Source organism: Strigops habroptila, chromosome Z (genome assembly GCF_004027225.2).
Source record: "Strigops habroptila isolate Jane chromosome Z, bStrHab1.2.pri, whole genome shotgun sequence".
Lineage (NCBI taxonomy): Eukaryota > Metazoa > Chordata > Aves > Psittaciformes > Psittacidae > Strigops > Strigops habroptila.
In genome coordinates, this window is record NC_044302.2 from 54098305 (window position 1) to 54120310 (window position 22006).

General features: G+C 39.1%; 1 protein-coding gene across 1 annotated transcript in view; it reads left to right on the plus strand.

The window, feature by feature from the left end:
- The window catches only part of ADAMTS19 (ADAM metallopeptidase with thrombospondin type 1 motif 19), a 147811-nt gene that overhangs the window by 103031 nt on the left and 22774 nt on the right, over positions 1–22006 (plus strand). Inside the window, exons 15-21 of the mRNA XM_030470481.1 lie at positions 1361–1481; positions 3440–3520; positions 9161–9318; positions 10118–10271; positions 13198–13333; positions 15444–15648; positions 21239–21391. Of these exons, the coding sequence (XP_030326341.1) occupies positions 1361–1481; positions 3440–3520; positions 9161–9318; positions 10118–10271; positions 13198–13333; positions 15444–15648; positions 21239–21391 (1008 nt within the window). The remainder of the gene's footprint in view (positions 1–1360; positions 1482–3439; positions 3521–9160; positions 9319–10117; positions 10272–13197; positions 13334–15443; positions 15649–21238; positions 21392–22006) is intronic.

Here is a 22006-nt window from a genome sequence, read left to right on the forward strand (position 1 = left end):
ATCAGTATTTTGAAAGCTTTATTGCTTTTTATTTTTATCAAACAGTCTTGAAGTTTAATTGGTTTCATCAGATGCATTTCTACAATGCACAAGATTACCCTGTGATGACTTCTCTAGACTTAAAAGGCTTTTACTTCATATCAGGCCAGCATATACTAACTGTATTCCTACTGTCAACCTACCATTGACATTTATTGATAGAACTGTGTCTAATATAATGATGTGGAGGTGCTTGATTAAACTCAATTTGTTTTAAACTGAATGCTTTTTAACAAAACATAAATACAATTTACATTACATATTCCAGTCATGTTTACATTCTATTCGAAATAAGACATTAGGTTGACATTAGACAACACTTTACCACTGTGACCCAGCAATGTGCACTTGCAGCCTAGAAGGCCAGTCACATCTTGGTTTGCATGCAAAGGAGTGTGGCCAGCAGGTCAAGGGAGGTGATTCTGCCCCTCTACTCTGCTCTTGTGAGACCCCACCTGGGATACTGGGTCCAGCTCTGGAGTCCTTAGCATAGGACATATATGGACCTGCTGGAGAGGGTCCAGAGAAGGGCCACAAAAATGATCAGAAGCATGGAGTGCCTCTGCTATGGAGACAGGCTGAGAGAGTTGGGGTTGTTCAGCCTGGAGAAGAGAAGCCTCCAGGGAGACCTTATTGTGGCTTTTCAGTGTTTAAAAGGGGCCTATAAGAAAGATGGGGAGAGACTTTTCAGCAGGGTCTGTTGCGATAGAACGAGGAGTAATGGTTTTAAACTAAAGGAGGGGAGATTCAGGCTGGATGTGAGGAAGAAATTTTTTACAAGGGTGGTAAAATACGGCATGCACCACCCCTGGACACATTCACGGCCAGGCTGCATATGTTTCTGGGCAATCTGATCAGGTGGAACTAGTGATCTGAGCAAGCTGATCTGCTCATTGCAGGGGGATTGGACTAGATGGCCTTTGAAGGTCCCTTCCAACCCAAACTATTTTATGATTCTATGAACCTCCCCTATTTTGAGTAGAAAGCAGTAGAGTTGCATATGTTGTAGTCGCTGAGCAGGAGGGCCTGTGAGGTGTGTGCTGCCCAGGGTGCGGTGGGAACATGGTTGTCTTCCTCTTGGAGAACAGCTGTAGAGCTAGGCAACCATATAGGAAGAGTGAATGCAACAATCTACATAAAATCACAGAAAAAATTACTATGGAAGGGATCTCTCTACATGAACTAGTGCAACCCTCATTCCGCGCATAGCTAGATCATGTTGGTTAGGCTGTCGTGCAAAAGGGTGAGATGCCTGCTACTAAAGGCCACTTTATGGAAAACATGGCCTGTGTCTCAATAGCTTTATTTTCTTCTCCCACAGAAATTTGGCTGTGATGGCATATTAGGATCCCTGGCTCGTGAAGATCATTGCGGTGTATGCAATGGTAATGGAAAGTCGTGCAAAGTTATTAAAGGTGATTTTAACCATACCAGAGGAACAGGTAAGTCTGCTCAAATACTCAGGAAACCAGTAGCTGTTTGATTACTTTGAGCATTGGGAACTTTAAAAAGCTGTACTTTTAAAAATTGTGCCATCCTCACAAGAACTTCAGATCCACTTTTTTTAAGATAACAAGACATTTAAGGTAAGAATGCATATTTTTAATTAACTGCAAATTGTTTCAATTATAAAATTAAGGAATAATCTAATTTGTCTTCCATTGCAATACATTAGTTCATAGAAGTGTCTGATTTTTAAAAAATCTGTGAAATAAATATACCATAAATTCTTATAGTTTAGATTCATTTAGTTTTCTACAAAATAAATATCTAAACTATGATCTGTTACCTCGAGTAAAGTCATTAAACCAAGTCAGGCAGTGGGAGAACATAAAGCCAAATGTGTGAAGAGTTCTTACATATTTTCGTTATTTATTGTTTTATACTTATCATATCATAAAAATCAAATAGATTTTCTGATGCATAACAAACATGGGATTTTCAAATACTGCTGTGATCTGTTCTTTGAATGAGCATAATCGACTGGCACAGTACTATTGACAGAGTAGAGGATTGAAATCCTAATAATGTGGGCCATGCACCATGTATACTTTCTCTCCAAAAAAAGTCTTTTCTTTGAAACAGTTGGCCAACTGTTTTCAGCATTTGTTTACCATTGCACTTTCAGTTTCTTGAGTAGAAAATGTGCAGAATTTCAAGACAGTAAATAAATCACATCAAAAAATACTGAGATTAGAGCAGACAGTATAGCTTTAAAAATCAAGGACGTCACTGCATTATAGACTGAAATATAGTACTTTTTTTAGAAATAGGTGTTAGGCATAGTCTTCAGACATTCATCTCTGCCCCTCTCTTATGCAAAAGGTAATGCAGAGCAGGGATCTCAAATCATGGAGAACTGCAAGATCAAAAACTATAAAGAAGGTGGCTGCTAATAGAAATTAAAATATATCAGCTCTCTTTTGTAGCTAATGTGAATATCCACACACTTTCAAGTTTATTCAGAGTTCCGTGTATTTTCCTTCTTAGGAAGCTGGACTGTCAGCAATACTTAGAAAGCTGCATTAGTACTTGAAGAAATTGAAGATAAAAATGCTTCTTTGCAGCAATTTAATTTTCATGTTTCAGAAAGGTGTTGTAAATGCTCAGTACTTTGATATAGAACATTACATAGCTACACAGAATAAATACTTGGTTTAGTGTCCAATTTCTTAAGTTCTTAAGGGACAAGCTAAAATAGGTTTTTATTTATTTATAACGTTCCTGCTTTCACAGTGTTTTTCATCTGCGTTGCCTTTTCACCCCTTTTTCTTAAAGCAAACTGCTCAACACCATGTTTTAGTCCAACACTTTCAGAAAGCCATTGTAATGTAAAGCAAATAAATAATAAGGAGACTTAAACATTAAAGCCATTCATACCAGGATTTGAATGTGTTGAAACCAGAAGAGGGAGATGGAGCAAAAATATAAAACAAACAAACAAAAACCAACCAAAAAAAAAAAAAAAAAAAAAAAGAAAAGAAAAGAAAACCAAAACGGTGGAAGGGTGTTTGGGTTTTAGTGCCATATCATTTGCCTCTACACACTGAGTGAAGTTGGAATCCCTTTATAGTCATCTGGAGGTGATGGTGGCACTAAACTACATGTCCAGAGACAACTTCAGCTGCTCCAGCCCCAGCCTACCAGCCTCACAAATTCTTGTTACATTTTACTCTGGTATAGTCGTGTAATTTTGTATTATGGTGTATATACTACACATAATGCACAGTTTCATAGCTTGCTTCAGTATTTTAGAAGAACCCTCAAACTATTGCGCTATATATATATTATAACTTGTTACATTTAAAAAAATAATTAGGGGAGAAGAAATGAAAAAATATACAATATTAATTTTTCTACACTCCTTTATTTAACTTGGGACATCTCGTCTCATGCTTAGGTTACGTGGAAGCTTTGGTGATACCCGCAGGAGCAAGGAGAATCAAAGTTGTGGAAGAAAAACCAGCTCGCAGCTATTTAGGTAAATATGTCATCTGTTTCAGTATTCATCTCCTGTTTTGGACAACACTGCAGAGTGTTAGGTAAAGATGCTTTTATGATTTAAAAAAAAAAAAAAAAAGAGTGGAAAAAAAATCTGTGAAATATATGCCCAAAGATATTTTGTAGAAATAATGAAGTAAAAGAGTGGTAATGGTTATAGCACCATTCTTCATATAGATTTTATTTTGAACTTTTGTCTCTTGTCATTTTGTTTAGAGAAATGTTTCAAAGAATGTATCAGATAATTTAAGAAAAATTCTGCATACATGAACATTTTCAATTTTCCATATTGAAAGCACTAGAGAAAATATTTCATATTAAAACTAGTGAAAAGAGTTTTATGCTGAAACATGGAATGATTTGTGCTCAGACAACAAAAAAAACCTGCACTGACCAACATATAGCTAACCACCAAAGTCAAACAAAAGTTGTAAAATCAGATTAAAAAAGCAGAAAAGTATTTCTTTGCATTATTCTGAATTGTCTGACTGTTTTAATAGACAAATTTAATCACAATGAATTTTTAATTTGGGGGGAATGAATGTTTGGGGTTTTTTGTCATGGTTGTTTTGGTTTTGGGGTTTTTTTTATTTGTTTATTTTTGGGGCTTTGGGTTGGGTTTTTTTTTAGTTTTACACTTACATGAAATTGTTTTTCATTGAAAAAAGTTTTTTTTCTCCTTTAATGAGTTCTGAACCTGTTGTGAAGGAGACTATACTTTGTTACTATTATTGTTAACAGTGTGCAAGTCAGTATCTGAAGTATCATAACTGATGCTGTTACTGCAATCCTTAAGTTTAAATTGGGAGAGACTTAGTATGAGAAACAGACCAATGAAGTGAAGAACTCCCTAGTTTAGTCACTATTCTTAGTTCTGCTCATAAGTAAGATCTACATTTAAAGAAACTTTTTCTCTGAGTGTTCTCAATTGAGAACATTCAATGGAGAGAATGCAGAAGATGTTCAATCTGAATTATGACAGCCTAAGTTATCAATGGGTGACTCTTGGTTTATCATGGGGTCTGCATCTGTTGTGTTAAGATATAACAGGAGATTTAGAGATCTCAATTATTTCATTGCTCCCCAGTGGACCACAGATATGGATATATAAGAGTGTCCAATCAATAACTGAAGTTTCATAGGCCTATTTTCTACATTTTCCAAGTTGGGGTTTTTTTGTTGGTTGGTTTTGGATTTTTTTTTCCCCTCTGTGTCTACCATGTTAACATATGTGGACAAAAGAAATACTATTGTATTATTGTTTTTAGTTGGTTCGATTTTTTTTTTTATAATAATGCAAAAGTCAGTAACTGTTGGAATTGTATTTAGGGAAATCAGTTCCTTTTTTATGAGTAACGAACTGATTCATCCCTTACCATAAAAAAGGGAAAAATGGTATAATGCTTTTTGCACTTATGAAATAATGTCAGTCCTGCTGCTTATTTTTGAAAGCTGCTAATTAGCTTTTAATTGCTTGTCACTTCAATTTTACTTTTCTTAATTTCACTGTCAGTCTGAATGAGGATCAGACAGTATTTCACTGCAATATTTTTTTGTTAAGCCTTTATAGGGAACCAGAAACAGGTGTGTTACAGTATTTTGAATTAAAACCTGTGTTGTTGCACTTTCTTTTCTTTTTTTACTAGCAGAAGGTATTTAAACTTTCTTCACTTTTAGGAGGTGTATTCTGAAAGCAGAACACTCTGAACTGAAAATGAGTAACATTTTAAATGGGAGTATTTTTCTATAGGAGGAAAGTTTTGGGGAGAAAGCATATATGTTTCCTCTTAAGAACAATATTCTTCGAAATACTGTGATTAAAATTGTGAAAATGTGATACAGATTAATTCATGTTTCTGATTTGTTTTCTCTTACGGTTCTCTATGCTAATTTTGTGTTGCATAGTACTTTGCTCTCTGCATTTCTGTACCTCTTTCTCTGTACGTTTCTCTGTACCTCATTTCTCTAAACACATTTTAGCATTATAGTTTTTCAAATAATATAGCTCATTATACAATTAGTAATTGTATAATTAGAGATATAGCTGTAAACACAATTTAATCCAGTGTACGCTGAGAGCTGTGGCTTACAAAATAGTAGCTAATTTAAGTTGAGGAAAGATTTGATCCCTGTTGTACAGCACAGGTCAAATACAGGGGGAGTCAGAATGAAATACCCTTCGCTGGATTTACTTGATGATCAGAAACCAGAGTCACTATGATCTGGAAGCTGCGATGATGTTGCTAAAGTGATTAGTCAACCTACAGCCCACATCAGCAGCATCATTGTCTGATTGTGCTATTGAAGCAAATCTTCAGAGGAGTTGTCCCTGACCACCTCAGATACCTTCTTCATCTGAGGTATATCAATATATGCCACAGTAGCACAATCTCTGACATCCTGGGAGAAAAGATAAGGTGTAACTTGCAACTGCATTTTGTGAATCAATTGATCTGTTGCAGTCTGTCCCGTCTGTTCTCCCCTGTGGGGAGGTATGAGCGGTGATATAGCCAAACATTAGGTATTTGTTCCCTATTGAAGTTATATGAGAAAATGCACGAGAGACTGTGATACTTCTTTCATCAGTAGAGTATTCAGCCATAGAAATTACGTGTAGCAAGAGTGTTTATTTAAGTTCAGAATATTTCCTAAAGATTATGCATATTAATTTTGAGATTTATTTTTAAGACTAAACTAGCAGTAATAATGCTGTCTGTTTAAAGTAGTGTTGACATAAGACTTGGTTCATATTCAGTTACTTTAAAAAAATTATTGCAAAAACAGCTATAAAAAAAGTTGTTTCAAGCATTATCTAGATTCCTGTGGGCTAAGATAGTGCCTTTTCTGTTGCTAAATTTTCATTTATATTTGGCAAGTGTAAAAGTTTTTTCAAAAAAGTTCTTAATGTAGGATAAGAAAAGGAAGATTAAGGTAAGGACCTTCTGGTCAAACTAAAGTGCAAGGAAATGCATAGGCAGTGGAACCAGGGACATATATCTTGGGAAATATATAGGGATGCTGCTCAGATATGTATGGATAGGACCAGGAAAGCTAGAGCACAGTTGGAGCTGAGTTTGGCAAGGAATGCAAATAATTAGGGCTTCTGCAGGTATGATAGAAAAGGAAGATTGAAGAAAGTGTACACACACACACACACACACAAACACACACGCTGATAAATATGAGGAGAACTAATAACAACAAACATGGAGAAGACCAAGGTACTTAATAGTTTTTTGCCTCAGTTTTAATGGTGAACACTCTTCCTACATTTTTCAGCTCCCTCAACTTCAAGGCAGGGACCAATGGAATGAAGTTCCTTCTATCATAGGTCAGGTTCAAGAACACCTGAGGAACCTGAACATACAGAAGTATATGGGACTCAATGAATGCATCCCAAGGCTCTGAGGGAACTGGTTGATATAGTTGCCAAGCCACCCTCAAGCATATTTAAAAAGTCAGGTGAAAGCCCCAGTGACTGGAAAAAAGGGAGTGTTGCACCCTTTTAAAAAGTGTAATAAGGAGGATCCTGGGAACTACTGACCTGTCAACATTAACTCAATTGAAATTTTCAAAAAGTTACTCAAATCTCAAGACTTCAGGTTTTTAAGATGGCTTTGAAGGGAACACATGATAGCGTGAATGGAAGTGAAACAATGAGGTCATTGACAAAAGATACCAGTGAAAGTACTCTCATTTATGATTGAATTTCAGATATTTTTTGTATTTTCTTGAGAAAAATAAAGGTCAGTCAAAATTACATTCTCTTGGTACTTTTATGGAAAGGATGACTAAATTTTGCACAGAACGAAAGGTAAAATTCACAATTCAGAAAGATGTCAACTTCCCTCTTATTTTGCTGCAGATACCTTTTTTCTTAACCCCTCTGTAAAGTGTGGCAATTTCAACTTACGCAAAAATTTCTAAATTAGTAGAGTGGTGTAGTATTTCACATTTTTCCATATAAAAAAATAAAAGAATTAGTAGAAACAGATTTAGCAAGTGGATCACCAGGATCACTGTTGCTCCTCACTGAGCACTGGGAGGTGCAATAGCTGAACTGTGAAATGTTGCATGTCTATGGCTGTATAGCCTATTGCACCTTGTGAAAATAGGAGTGTATATCCCTTGTGCAGTAATTAAAAATAAATTGCACTCACCACTCCTTGTATTCTGGGGCTGGAATTCCAGTGTCCTGCACAAGTTACTGTGCTGTGGCACGCATATTCTTTTTAAAGACAAGACAAAATGCTGCAAGGTCTGCTGCTCTCCAGAGAGAGAATGCTGCTCCATGTGAGCAGCATGACCCAACTGGACCTTGGTGCTTTCAAGTACGTTTGTTTTGGGAAGAGGATTGGCCCTACAGTTTAAACACTAAATAGAACTTAATTGCCATTAATAACAGAATGGCTAAATCTAAAATACCAATTTTTAAATCTTGTAAAATCACTAGTTATTTTTAGTACAGAGCTGTTCTACAGCATTAATGGATTTTATAGTCTTAACATTTCTAGCACAGTGCTGCAGTGGTACACATAAGTGGTGTCTTATGCAGTTGGATTTCTGCCAGTCCATAGACCTGTTGCCATTGTTTCCCATAGAAACGAAACATAACAGTATAAATATGAATAGGAGAGAAGATGATTATATGAGTGACTCACATTAACTTACAATTTTAAAAAAGAAATTTTGGGCAAGGCTTAAACTGTTGAGGTTCTCTTACAAAGGTCTGATGCCAAACATGCAATTTCAATAAAGAGGAATGTATAAAATGTCTTGTCCAGAAGGTGACTTCAAGTATGTGCTACTTCTCATGACTATTCAGACCTGATCTGAACATAAAAAAATAAAGTAAAATTAAATAAAATTACAAGTTCTTCACAGAAGAATCTATTTTTTTACTATAGAAAACTAATGTAAAAGCCTATGTTCTCAAAGTATGAATTAGATTTTACCTGACTTGATGATGCTTTTGAATATAAATTAAGCCAACAAGAGGAATGATCAGCCAAAAAGAACAAGCTCTTTCTGTTTGTTAAAAGCATCAAATTATGTTGTGAAAGTGTTTAAAATAAGTGTAGATGACAGTAGTATTGTCACATTCGAAGGTGGAGAAAAAGGCACTAATGTAATGTAACTAATGTAAAATAACTAATGTAGTTATTAGAGGGGAAAGAATTCACGACAATCATTTTTTTGAAGATTTAGCCTAATTCCACAGATCTTAAATGGTGTTTTGTGAAAATTTTGTTTCCCATGACTTTATCATTATAGAAATGACCACCCTGGGAATAGAGAATGGTTACCTTTGCCTTAAATAAATTCCATGATCAAATTATGAAATATGCTGGAGCCTGTCAGTCTCTTTAGGCATTAAAGCACTGATGTTAACTTCAAGTAATGTTGAACACACACAGTTTTGCCAAGCGTTCCTTCCAGAAAGTGTTTCTAAAGCATGTTCCAGTTGTAGTTCATGTATAGCAGGATCCATAAATATCTTTGCAAACAGTTAGGTGATTTCACCTACTTTTCAGATTATCCAAACAGTAAGTGAAAGGAGGTCCAAATCAGTACTAAAGAGACACATTTTATGTTGGGCTTTTTTTTGAATATTTTGCAGCTCTTCGAGATGCTGGAAAACAGTCAATCAATAGTGACTGGAAGATAGAGCATTCAGGAACATTCAATATTGCTGGGACCACTGTCCATTATGTTCGGAGAGGTCTCTGGGAGAAAATATCAGCCAAAGGTCCCACAACATCACCTTTACATTTACTGGTATGACAATATGGATTGGGTTTTTTTATCCAATTCCTATTATATAGCATGGTAACTAATCTTTTTTTCAGTCTCCTGAAGATAATGAGATCTATGTATGCTTATATACATGTGTACACCTGCTTATATATATAGATCTGTTAACCTACTTCCTAAAAAATGTGTGTAAGTACAAGAATAATCCTTGCATTGTTGAGGCAGCATGGAAGGTCTCAGCCTTCATACAAATGTCATAAAAAGGTGATGTGCTTAAGGAGAGAGATTCAAATTAATATCGAATGGTTTTCATCCTGGCTCACTATTGGCACAGCATTGCCATTTCTGGATTGCAGTCACCAAGTTCTCCATGAAAAAGTAGGGGTTTGATGCATTTCAGTGTAGAGGATGAAGAGTTGATAGCCATCAGAAAGAGGGAGACATGATGAGGAAGTGTTTCGCAATTCAGAATCCTTCAAATGCAGGAAGTTGACTGGTATATCTAAAAGAGTTTTAAATCTGATGCCTCTAAGAAAGGTCTCCTCTGTTTAAGAGCACTGAAATCACAGGACATAATTGTCCTCCAGATATCTAGTGAATTTTGTTTCCTTGTTTGTTTTTTGACCTTTATGTTGAGTTAAATAATTTTTCCCATTGTCTTGCTTTGGATACTCTTATTAATTTCTTCTATGAAATCCATTAGGAGATTGAAAGGCATTAAGTTATTATATCACATTTTTCAAGATTATCTCCTCACAATTCAGAGTTTGTCTTCCACAGTGTCTGTGTACATAGGTAGGTTTTCCTTTTCTGTATCTTGCAGGTGCTGCTCTTCCATGACCAGAGCTATGGTCTACACTATGAGTACACAATCCCACTGGATCCTCTTCCTGAGAATCAGAGCTCTAAAGTACCAGAGCCTCTTTTCATGTGGACTCATTCTGGTTGGGAGGACTGTGATGCTGTATGTGGAGGAGGTAAAATAAAAGAAAATATGTACAAACACACACGTATATATAAGAAATTAAAAATGTAAAATTTATATGTAGAAACAATGTGCATGTATATACACAATATGTATACATGTGTGTATACAATATGCATATGTAAATGTATGTATACTGCGTGTGTATACATGCATCTCTCAATTAAAACACATTGCATATTAATACTTAAGGCTCTGATGGCCAGTGTTGTATGCTTCATAGTAATATCTTTATTGTGGCTTGTAGGATTCCATACAATGGTGAACATACTTCAGTCTCATGCTTCCTGATTATTTTAAAAGAATAATGATAACCCTAGGAAAAGATTCAAACTAAATAAAGTAAGTAGAAAAAGATGCTAGTGAAGGAACAAAATCTAGATCAGCAAAGCAAATTCAGGACACAGTTTCCAAGAAGAAATACAAGTGCAAGAGCTAGAACAAGAATAGAAAGTTCATATGCATTCCACTCTATATTTGGAACTTTTGAAGATAAATGATCTGTAAAAGACATTTCAAACTACAGAAAAGCTCAACCCCGTCTCAGATCAAATATGTACAGTTAGTAACATGAGTTGAAGATGATCCAGAAACATATGGAACAAATATTACAACAGCAGATATTAGTATGCTGATGTGATATTTTTCCTATGTTTATGTTTATAACCATAAAAAATGTGAATTTGGAAGAACAGAATACAGTTATAAAAACAAATATTGGAACATGAATAGTACTGCTGTAACAAAATCCTTTAAAAGTGCTGTTTAGAAAATGGTTATTCAAATAGATAATTGCACTGAAAAAACACTTCAGAGTGCAACCTATAGAGATGTCTTCATACCTTGTGCAACCAGTCACACTTACATTGTGAATACTGTATTGATTTTTGATTCCTGTCGTTCCTGCTTACGACCTTGACAGTCATGGTTGCTGTGATCAGCTGTTCTGAACACTGCTGTGCACCTTGTGATTGAATAAGAAGGCCTGGAAACACTTTACTTTCTTATAACAGCAGCATAAGGAACACAGTGTTCTAGCTCCCTTGACTCTGTGAACAATCCTGGTGTCATGACAGATTACTGTAGTTTCCATAAACATGCTTTTTGTGGTTTGGTAAGAAAGCTTCTTCCCTGAAGGTATTTTGTACGTGGTGCTGGTAGCATCCTCTGTTTCTTAGTAGTGCGTTCCTATTCACTTGGAATATTCATGCTTTTTACAGTTTCCTGAAGTATTTTTAGAGTAATTTTAATGCTACCACAATCTCTCATTATTGCCCTAAATATTTCTGAAGTTACCCATCATCTGAAGAAGTCTTAAAATGCAGTATGTCAGTAATTTATTCTACATTAATGCTTAAATAAATATTTAAGTGTTTTACTGCAATGTTTATCATATTTTTTTGTTGTAATTGGCCTTCATTTTATGTTAATGTCTAAAATAGCTGAGTTAATGCAAAGTTCCATAAGAGGAATTTTTACTGCAAATATTCTGAAACACACAAGAGATTTTTCTTACTTTAAACAAAAGCATTTTAACTGTTCTTTTAGTTTTTAGCTTAAATATGAAGCAATAATAAAATCTAAATGCTTCAGCTTGTACCCTATGCAAATATTTGTGATTCAATTTTTAACATCAATATTTTGATGAATCTAATTAAATAATACTATTAAGTAATATTAGTTTTGCTTAAGTGCTTAAAGTGTATGTCAGGATGAAACTACTGATGAAGCCATGTGGTTTCATACATGTTTATGTATGTGACTAGCCTGCAACCTCCTGTGTTGCAGAAAAGCTTTTTGTGTGGGAGAGAATAGGAATACACAGATGTAGATGTAAATGCAGAAAGAATTGTCAAACATTTCAAATGCTGTATATGATAGATTAGTTGCATGTGCTGTCACATACACAAGCGCGGTGTAAAATGTCAGCTGTGGTCACGCACATAATGCACATTTATAACTTAACTGCTCCATCCGCAGGCACATTTCTGACCGCTGGTGAACATTGCGTGCTGGAGTCTGCCCTGCTCCTGCACGCACCCTGTTTGTTGGTAAACTTCCAGATAGAAACAGAGTGTTAAAACGAAACCAAAGGAACAAATGGTTATGAATGTATTTTCTACTAATTGAAGTCTTTAATACAAGGATTGCTAATTTTCTAAAAATTAGGCTCCAGTCTGATTGCAAGTTATTGCTTGTGGTAGTAGTACTGCTTACATTAAATTCTGCTTTATGACACTTCCAGCTTCAAGTGACACTGGGCTCCAACCCATGCATCAGGGCAAGGTTTCTGTACAGAACATGCTCTAGGTCCCTGCAGGCAGCACCCAACTTCCTAAATGATTACCCTACACATCAGGTCAGTTGTGTGGCCTCTTTGGTTCATGGGGAATAGTGCAGACTCTTTACTGAAGGCTGCATGTGCTGATTCCCTTCAGCTGGATGCCAGCCAGCCTACCAGTGTGCTGCTAAACCAGGCAGAACTACTAAGCTCAGCAAGACGGAGCAGCAGGACCTGCCATTCATTTCCCCATTTTATATCTTAATTAGATGCCATACTTTTCTATGTATTTTTTCTGCAAGATTTTCTCAATGCTGGGGTCTCAGTGATTAAGAAAGAAACAATTATTCCAGTAAGACTAAGGGTTCGGCCTATGACTAGTTACATGAATAAAGTAGCAAAACTCTGTTTACTGTAGTGTGCAAAGACTGGATTAGAGAATCACATTGTTCCCTACAAACTTTAATACATCTCTTAGGCTCCCTACTAGCTTTCATTTTCTTGTACAGGTTTTACAATTCTTTTAGCCAAACTGCACGTAAAATAGCTGTAACTGATAAAGATACCTTTGTCCTTCCTTTTTTAATGAAGTTGCATATTCCTGGTTTCCCCACATGCGTGCTTTATTTTAAACTAGGTGAAAGAAAGACAACAGTCTCTTGCACAAAGATTATGAACAAGAATATCAGCCTTGTGGACAACAAGAAGTGCAAATATTTAACAAAACCTGAACCACAAATCCACAAGTGTAATGAACAGCCATGCCAGACCAGGTAATATTGTTTTGGTTAAATTAAACTGTAATATCTAGATGTAAAAATCTTAGGAGCTAAGAGACATGACTGCCTCTGGCAATGAATATGTATATACATACATCCAAAAGGCTATAATGCAAACTGCAGGGAAAACAGAAACACTGGCTGCTGTTTCCCCTGAGTTTTAATGGAAGAGATCCCTTAAGCACCATGCCTACATAAATTCTTATTCAATAAAGCAACTCATTACTTTCCTGAGGAAATGTTCTCACACACTGATATGTACTATGAAGTTGAAATTTAAATGCTGTTTATATAAAGATGGATTTAATCCCATGCTTTTAATTAATAATATGTTTTAGGGTTTTGTTCAAGCAAGGCTTCTGTCCTTTAAAAGCTCTCAGTAAGCTTTTGGTGCACAAGTAGTAAATAAATAAATACGTAACTGTTAATCAGGTTTTCATCACTGATGCGACTTGAAGTCTAGAGCACCTTCCCCTCGCTTTTCTCCTCCCTCCCCCTGCACCTTTCTGTATGTGAATCAATAGGTAGAACTAGACTCTGATGGTGGATTAGTGGAAGAAGCAGAAGGAGCTTTGTTTCTCTGACTTTACCCCCAGGAGGCAGCTGCAGCATGTAGCCGTTGCCCTGCAAAGCCCACCCCATTTGATCTCCCTGCCAGCAAAGCTGACAGCCTGCTTCATGCACTGACGGGCCAGGCTGTAACAGTGACCCATCCTGTTTGCCTTCCTGTTTCCATATGGCAGATAAGAATTATGACTAAGGAAGTCTCCAAGAATTGTGTGGTCTTTGTTAAAGTATCTGCCACCTTTCAAGGTGGGGGAGGTCAGCTAGCAATAGTTGGCTAGCATCCCCAGGAATAAGCACTGGGATAGGTCTGCTGCAGTCATCTGGAGGAGTTGTACATGGCATTTTTAAAGAAAACAGTGCAAACTAAATAAAATGCAAATATTGTTGAAGAAGTTATGGAAAATGAACCATAAGACACCTTTCTTGGAAAAGATGAAATACTGAAATTGCTAAAATGCAAGGTATGATACATTTTAAGTAAGACCAAACCACTGAGGTTTGGACTTCCTCAGACTTGGGCATTACACTTTGGAGGGATTATTTGTATTTCATTATATACATACTTGAGCAGATATTTTATTTTATTTTATTTTATTTTATTTTATTTTATTTTATTTTATTTTATTTTATTTTATTTTGTTAACATCACTGTGCACTTAATGGATAGAAATGCAATAGTCTAGATTTTTTTCTGAGGCATTGTCAGCTATAAATTTTCAGTGTTCTGTACTCTTTCCAGCTTATTAAATGAAACATTTAAATGTTGCTAATTGCTTTGCTGAGAAATGTAAAAAGATACCATGATCCTTAAAATATATCCAGTTTTGATACAGTGTTAGTGATTAGTACAAAACAAAATATTGTTAGCTTTGAGCAGAAATGTACCTAAAGCCTATGTTTGCATAACTAGTTGTTTGTTATTTGCACTTGAAGAAGTATCTTAAACTCCGTTGCATTATCTTGACAGGCTGTGATTTGTAAATTATGTCTCTGGACTGATAATAAAAAAACCTTAGTTAAATGTTTTATTTTCTTACAACGAATGTGTGACAGAAGGTTAGATCAGATTAGTGAAATCTCAGTTTCCTAAAAAACTCTCTCTTGCAATCGAAGTCTTGTGGGATACACTTGTGTACTTCATCAGTGGCAGAGCTGTTTGATTTTCAAGGGCACATGGCCATAGTCTGCAGATTCAGAACATTTGGGAAAAATTATATTCTGGAACGATTGTTCTCCAGGTATGTGGGCTCTGCCAAGTGGCATCAGCCTTCTTTGCTGCTGTGATTTAAATCACACAATCTGAGTTGGGCCTGACCTTGAAGAACATGAAGAAATCTGAGCTTTTATACTTCCTTCAGAGCAATGAGCCTTTCACACAGGATTGATTCTGTCTTGCGACTGAGTATTTTCAAAGAATGCTGGACTTTACATGCATGGCATATAACAGTCAGGCTGATCAGTGATCTGTCATCTTTAAAATGTATGTTATGGTACTTTCCTGATATCTTGTTACTGCATTGTCTGTATTTCTTTGCAGATGGATGATGACAGAATGGACTCTGTGTTCAAGGACCTGTGGGAAAGGGACCCAGAACAGACAAGTAGCCTGCACACAGCAGCTCAGAAATGGGACGCTGATCAGAGCTAGGGAGAGGGATTGCCTTGGACCGAAGCCCGCTTCTGCACAGCGCTGTGAAGGCCAGGACTGCATGACTGTGTGGGAGGCAGGAGTCTGGTCTGAGGTGCTGCATTTGTTTATACAAATAGTCTACAGGGATTATTTATGGCTTACTATATTTTGGGAATATGATTTTTTCAGTGACAAGTGACACAGGTCAGCCTGATGATTTTCATGGTCCTCATGCAGTGATTTGGCAAAGGGATTAGGGACTAGGAAACCCAGCCGTGTAGAACTACTACATTTTACCTAGTTAATGTCCTGGAATAGTTTCTTTTGGCCAGTTTTCAAGCACATATAATAATGTCCTGATTGTATTAGTGGGTAACTAGGGGTAAAAGGAATTAAGGCCATCACTTATCAGCTACCAGACCTTAGGTTCAGAGTGCAAACGTCTCTTGACATACTTTTGTACCAAGGGATGTTGATCAGCAGATGATTGCTGCCATTTCGCTTCAGAGAGGCTATGGGGGGAGCCTTCCTCTCTGTTTGTGCCTCTTTTTCCAAGAATAGAATCATAGAATCATAGAATCGTAAGGGTTGGAAAGGACCTTAAGATCATCTAGTTCCAACCCCCCTGCCATGGGCAGGGACACCTTGCCCTAAACCATGTGGCTCAAGGCTCTGTCCAACCTGGCCTTGAACACCGCCAGGGATGGAGCATCCACAACCTCCCTGGGCAACCCATTCCAGTGCTTCACCACCCTCACTGTAAAGAACTTCTTCCTTATATCTAATCTAAACTTCCTCTGTTTAAGTTTGAACCCATTACCCCTTGTCCTACCACTACAGTCCCTAAGGAAGAGTCCCTCCCCAGCATCCTTGTAGACCCCCTTCAGATACTGGAAGGCTGCTATGAGGTCACCACGCAGCCTTCTCTTCTCCAGGCTGAACAGCCCCAACTTTCTCAGCCTGTCTTCATATGGGAGGTGCTCCAGCCCTCTTATCATCCTCGTGGCCCTCCTCTGGACTCGCTCCAACAGCTCCATGTCCTTTTTATGTTGAGGACACCAGAACTGTACGCAGTACTCCAAGTGGGGTCTCACAAGAGCGGAGTAGAGGGGCAGGATCACCTCCTTCGACCTGCTGGCCACGCTTCTTTTGATGCAGCCCAGGATACGGTTGGCTTTCTGGGCTGCAAGCGCACACTGCCGGCTCATGTTAAGCTTCTCGTCAACCAACACCCCCAAGTCCTTTTCTGCAGGGCTGCTCTGAATCTCTTCTCTGCCCAGCCTGTAGCAGTGCCTGGGGTTGCCCTGACCCAGATGTAGGACCTTGCACTTGCCTTGGTTAAACTTCATAAGGTTGGCATCGGCCCACCTCACAAGCGTGTCAAAGTCCCTCTGGATGGCATCCCTTCCCTCCAGCGTATCAACCGAACCACACAGCTTGGTGTCGTCGGCAAGCTTGCTGAGGGCGCACTCAATCCCACTGTCCATGTCACCGACAAAGATGTTGAACAGGACCGGTCCCAACACTGATCCCTGAGGGACACCACTCGTTACAGGTTTCCAACTGGACATCGAGCCATTTACCACAACTCTTTGCGTGCGGCCATCGAGCCAGTTTTTTATCCACCGAGTGGTCCATCTATCAAATTGATGTCTCTCCAATTTAGAGACAAGGATGTCATGTGGGACAGTGTCGAATGCTTTGCACAAGTCCAGGTAGATGACATCAACTGCTCTGCCGCTGTCCATCAGTTCCGTGGCTCCATCATAGAAGGCCACCAAATTGGTCAGGCAGGATTTCCCCTTAGTGAAGCCATGTTGGCTGTCACCAACCACCTCGTTGTTTTTCATGTGCCTTAGCATGTCTTCCAGGAGAAACTGTTCCAAGATTTTGCCAGACACAGAGGTGAGGCTGACTGGTCTGTAGTTCCCCGGGTCTTCCACCTTCCCCTTCTTGAAAATGGGGGTTATATTACCCTTCTTCCAGTCATCGGGAACTTCACCTGACTGCCAGGATTTTTCGAATATGATGGACAGTGGCTTAGCAACTTCATTCGCCAGCTCCTTCAGGACCCGTGGATGGATTTCTTCAGGTCCCATGGACTTGTGCACGTTCAGGTTCTTAAGATGGTCTCGAACCTGATCCTCTCCTACAGTGGGCCTAAGGTCTTCGTTCTCACAGTCCCTGCATTTGCTTTCCAAGACTTGGGTTGTGTGGTCAGAGCATTTGCTGGTGAAGACTGAGGCAAAGAAGTCATTAAGAACCTCAGCCTTCTCCAAATCCATGGTAGCCAGTTCTCCTGATAGCTTCTGGAGAGGGCCTACATTGTCCCTAGCCTGTCTTTTATTTGCTACATATCTATAGAATCCTTTCCTGTTATCTTTTACATCCCTTGCCAAACTTAATTCTAGCTGGGCCTTAGCTTTCCTAACCTGGTCCCTAGCTTCTCGGGCAATGTTCCTGTATTCTTCCCAGGCCGCCTGTCCTCGCTTCCACCTTCTATAAGCTTCTTTTTTCCCTCTAAGTTTCCTCAGCAGCTCCTTGTCCATCCATGGAGGTCTCCTGGCCCTCCTGCTGCACTTTCTTCTAGTCGGGATGCAACACTCTTGAGCACGTAGCAGGTGATCCTTGAATACCAACCAGCAGTCTTGGGCCCCCCTGCCCTCTAGGACTGTATCCCATGAAACCTTACTAAGGAGGTTCCTGAAGAGGCCAAAGTCTGCTTTCTTGAAGTCCAGGGCAGTGAGCTTGCTGCACGCTCTTCTCACCGTCCTGAGGATCTCAAACTCAACCATCTCGTGATCACTAGAGCCAAGGCTGCCCTGGAGCGTTACATTTCCAACCAGTCCCTCCCTGTTGGTGAGCACAAGGTCCAGCATGGCACCTCTCCTCGTCGGCTCCTCTACTGCTTGAAAGAGGAAGTTGTCTTCCACACAATCGAGGAACCTCCTGGATTGCTTGTGCCGGGCCGTACCGTCCCTCCAACAGATGTCAGGATGGTTGAAGTCCCCCATGAGGACCAGGGCGTGCGAGCGTGAGGCTGCTCCTATCTGTCTGTAGAGCGCTTCATCCACAGAGTCCTCTTGATCAGGCGGCCTGTAACAGATCCCCACCGTAATGTCCCCTGTTGCTGTTTTCCCTTTGATCCTGACCCACAAACACTCTGTTACCTCATCACCCGTCCCCAGACAGAGTTCCATACTCTCTAGCCTATCACTGACATAGATAGCAACGCCCCCTCCCCGTCTGCCTGGCCTGTCTTTTCTAAACAGCCTGTAACCTTCCATTCCAACATTCCAGTCATAGGAGCCATCCCACCATGTTTCTGTGATACCAATGACATCATATTCCCGTAGCCTTGCACACATCTCTAATTCCTCTTGCTTGTTCCCCATACTACGGGCGTTTGTATAGAGGCACCTTAGCTGAGCTCCAAATGAAGCCGACTCAATGGCTGGGGCAGCTGGAACATCTCTACATTGCTCCAAGCACTTATTACAGGTGCTGGCAACTGACCAGGAATGTTGGGATGGATCAATGCTCCCCTCCCCCAACACATCTAGTTTAAAGCTTTCCTGACCAGCCTGGCAAGCCTCCTACCAAAACAGCTCTTCCCCTTCTTTGTCAGACCAGCTCCACCAGCCTCCAGTAGATCTGGCCTCCCGAATGGAGCCCCATGTTCTAAATAGCCAAACCCCTGACTATGGCACCAGCTTTCTAACCATTTATTAACCTGCCAGACACGCCTAGCTTTTTTAAGGTCCTCCCCTTTGCCCTGGAGAATCGATGAAAAAACTATCTGAGCTCCAGAGCCCCTAACCACCTCTCCCAGGGCTCTGTAGTCCTTCTTAATGTCCTCCAGGCAACTGCTGTCTATATCTCTAGCACCCACATGGACCACTAGAAGGGGGTAATAGTCAGCAGGACTTACTAGAGCAGGCAGCCTCTCAGCAACATCCCTGATCCGAGCCCCCGGCAGGCAACACACCTCCCTCGAGACTGGATCAGGCCGGCAGATGGGTGCCTCTGTGCCTTTCAAAGTAGAGTCCCCTACTACTATGACCCTCCGCTTCTTCCTGGAGGCACCAGTAGCGATCCTGTTTACTGGTGCATCAGCAGGGTGCTCATTAGGTGTGGTGGGTGCTTTCTCATTAGCCTCCTGCAGAACCGCGAAGCGGTTCTGGGTGGGGACATCAGATTTAGGAGGAAGCCCCTTGTCGTTAATTGTCCTCTTCCTCCTTTTTTTGTTCGAACAGCACAACAGTGGGCAAAAGGGCCTGCAAAATGACACAATTTTGCATACATTGCATCCTGAAGCATTGCTTTAGGATGTAATTGTTATTCAAAAAGCTTAATTTAAGATCTTTTAATGTGCATCTTCATTTGGCTTTCTTCCTCTTCTAAAAAGCTGTATGACTTCTAAAAGTAATTGACTGTGGAGAAACAAGGGTGGTGCTATCACTTCCATCTGGGCAAGCTGAATGGGTTATTTGGAGCTTCTCTTTCCATTGGAAGAGCAAAGGCAATTCTGATTGCCTCCCATACCAGAAGCTGAGCTATGCATCCCTTCAGGTTCAAACTACAAACAGCAGCTTCTGAATGTGGATGCAGTCCCTTCTTTGAGGTCCCCTACTCACCAGCATCCCTTAATCCCCAAACAAGAAAGAAAAAAGGCACAGGGAGTGTTTCCAAAGACAAAAAGCAGATGCTAAGGTAGAGATAAGAGAAGTACACAGCAACAGCTCCTGGTTTGGTACACAGATGTCTATAATGCAAGGGCTGTTTGCGAGAAGAATGGTATTCACTTTCAGAGGTGTGAGAAAGAAACCCAGATTGTTTAGTTGGTTTGTTTTATTTAAGAGAGGAGAAGTAAGTGAGCATGTTTCTGTTGGAAGCAATAAATATATTTTGAACAGTGAGGTGTTTCCCATGGCCATTCCTACTATCACCATTATATTGGAAGCTGGCCATTACTGCTTTCTGCAGTTATAATCAGCTTGGCAAAGGAGAGTTTTGATCTGCAAGCAATGGGATGATCAAAAGCAGTGATAATGTTTTGAGAAGGAAATGGCATAATTTTTGGCAGAGTAAGTGGGAATGGTGGAAAAAGCATAGATTATGATCTTCTGTGCAACTCGAAGAGAGTTTTCACATGCTATGTATGCAGTGACTTTGAATTTTCAAGTTCAGTCTGGATTCTTGCATAGTTTTAGAATATTTACTTTTCCAGTTTAACTTTTTTCCCTCCCAAAAAAGGTCTCTTAGACACTAGCAGAATTTTTCTGAAGTTGCTTCATATCTTATTCTTGTGAATATTATGTAGATTTTCTTTCATTACACTTCCTTTCATTTGTAGAACAAAGATTGCCTAATGTTTTCAGTATAATATTTTGCATTCAGTTCATTATAACTTTTCAGATGTTTTCTTATCCAAAAGCCTAGGTTTTCCTCAAGCAAATAATTTTTCATCTAATGACATGTTTTTAGCTGAAAATGCAACTATTATCTTTCTGCCCCATAATGAATTTTTGTTCATTTGTTAGTTTCTAGCAAATCCAGTGTCTATGCAATTGAAGATTGGAAGTCAGGAAATCACTGAAGTCTTGAAATATTAATGTTAGCCTGGCAGAGGTCATTAGAAGGGAATAAAATGTGGTAACTATGACTTTTGTAGAAATCTGAAAAACATCTTTTTCCAACAGTGTTCTGTAAAGTGTGGTAAGGGAGTACGGCATCGGACTGTGAGGTGCACCAATCCCCGCAAGAAATGTGTTTTGTCCACAAGACCTAAAGAAGCAGAGGACTGTGAAGACTATTCCAAATGCTATGTCTGGAGAATGGGTGACTGGTCTAAGGTGAGGCATTCTTGATACTAGTGGCCCAAGGCGTAATATGTTTTTCAAGTCAAATTCTTTGTAAGAATTGCTTTTGTCAGAAGTGTAGGAGTCTCCAGCTGAGGGAACAATAAGGCTACGAAAAAACCCCCAAACAAATAACCCAAACTTCCCAAAACAGGTAGCCACACTGAGACCACAGTATAAATGAAAACCAGGAATGAAGAAAGCATGAGATGAATCTTCAGTATCATGAAAGTTTGGTATGACTTTACTGTTGTCAGTAGGCAGGCAAGCAGCTCCAGAAACTGAAGCTCACTCCAACGTCACGGTTTGCACATTTCATTAATTTGTGTTTGCAAATTTTGTCTTTCTAATAAGTTACACCCTCCAGCCTTATAAGGAAGCACCTTTAGCCTGTTAAATTTCCACATAGACCATTTAATATCTGGGAAGCTTCTATTATTGTCCGTTCTGAACACTTGATGTAGCTGTCAGTACATTATTTCCTTGGCATTGGATTTTGATTTCAGTGAGGTATATAAGCATGGGCCAAACTGTAACAGCAAATAGTGGTTAGATCTGTGACTGTGTTGTAGGTTGAAGATCTGATGCAGGTTTGAATATCCAAAACAG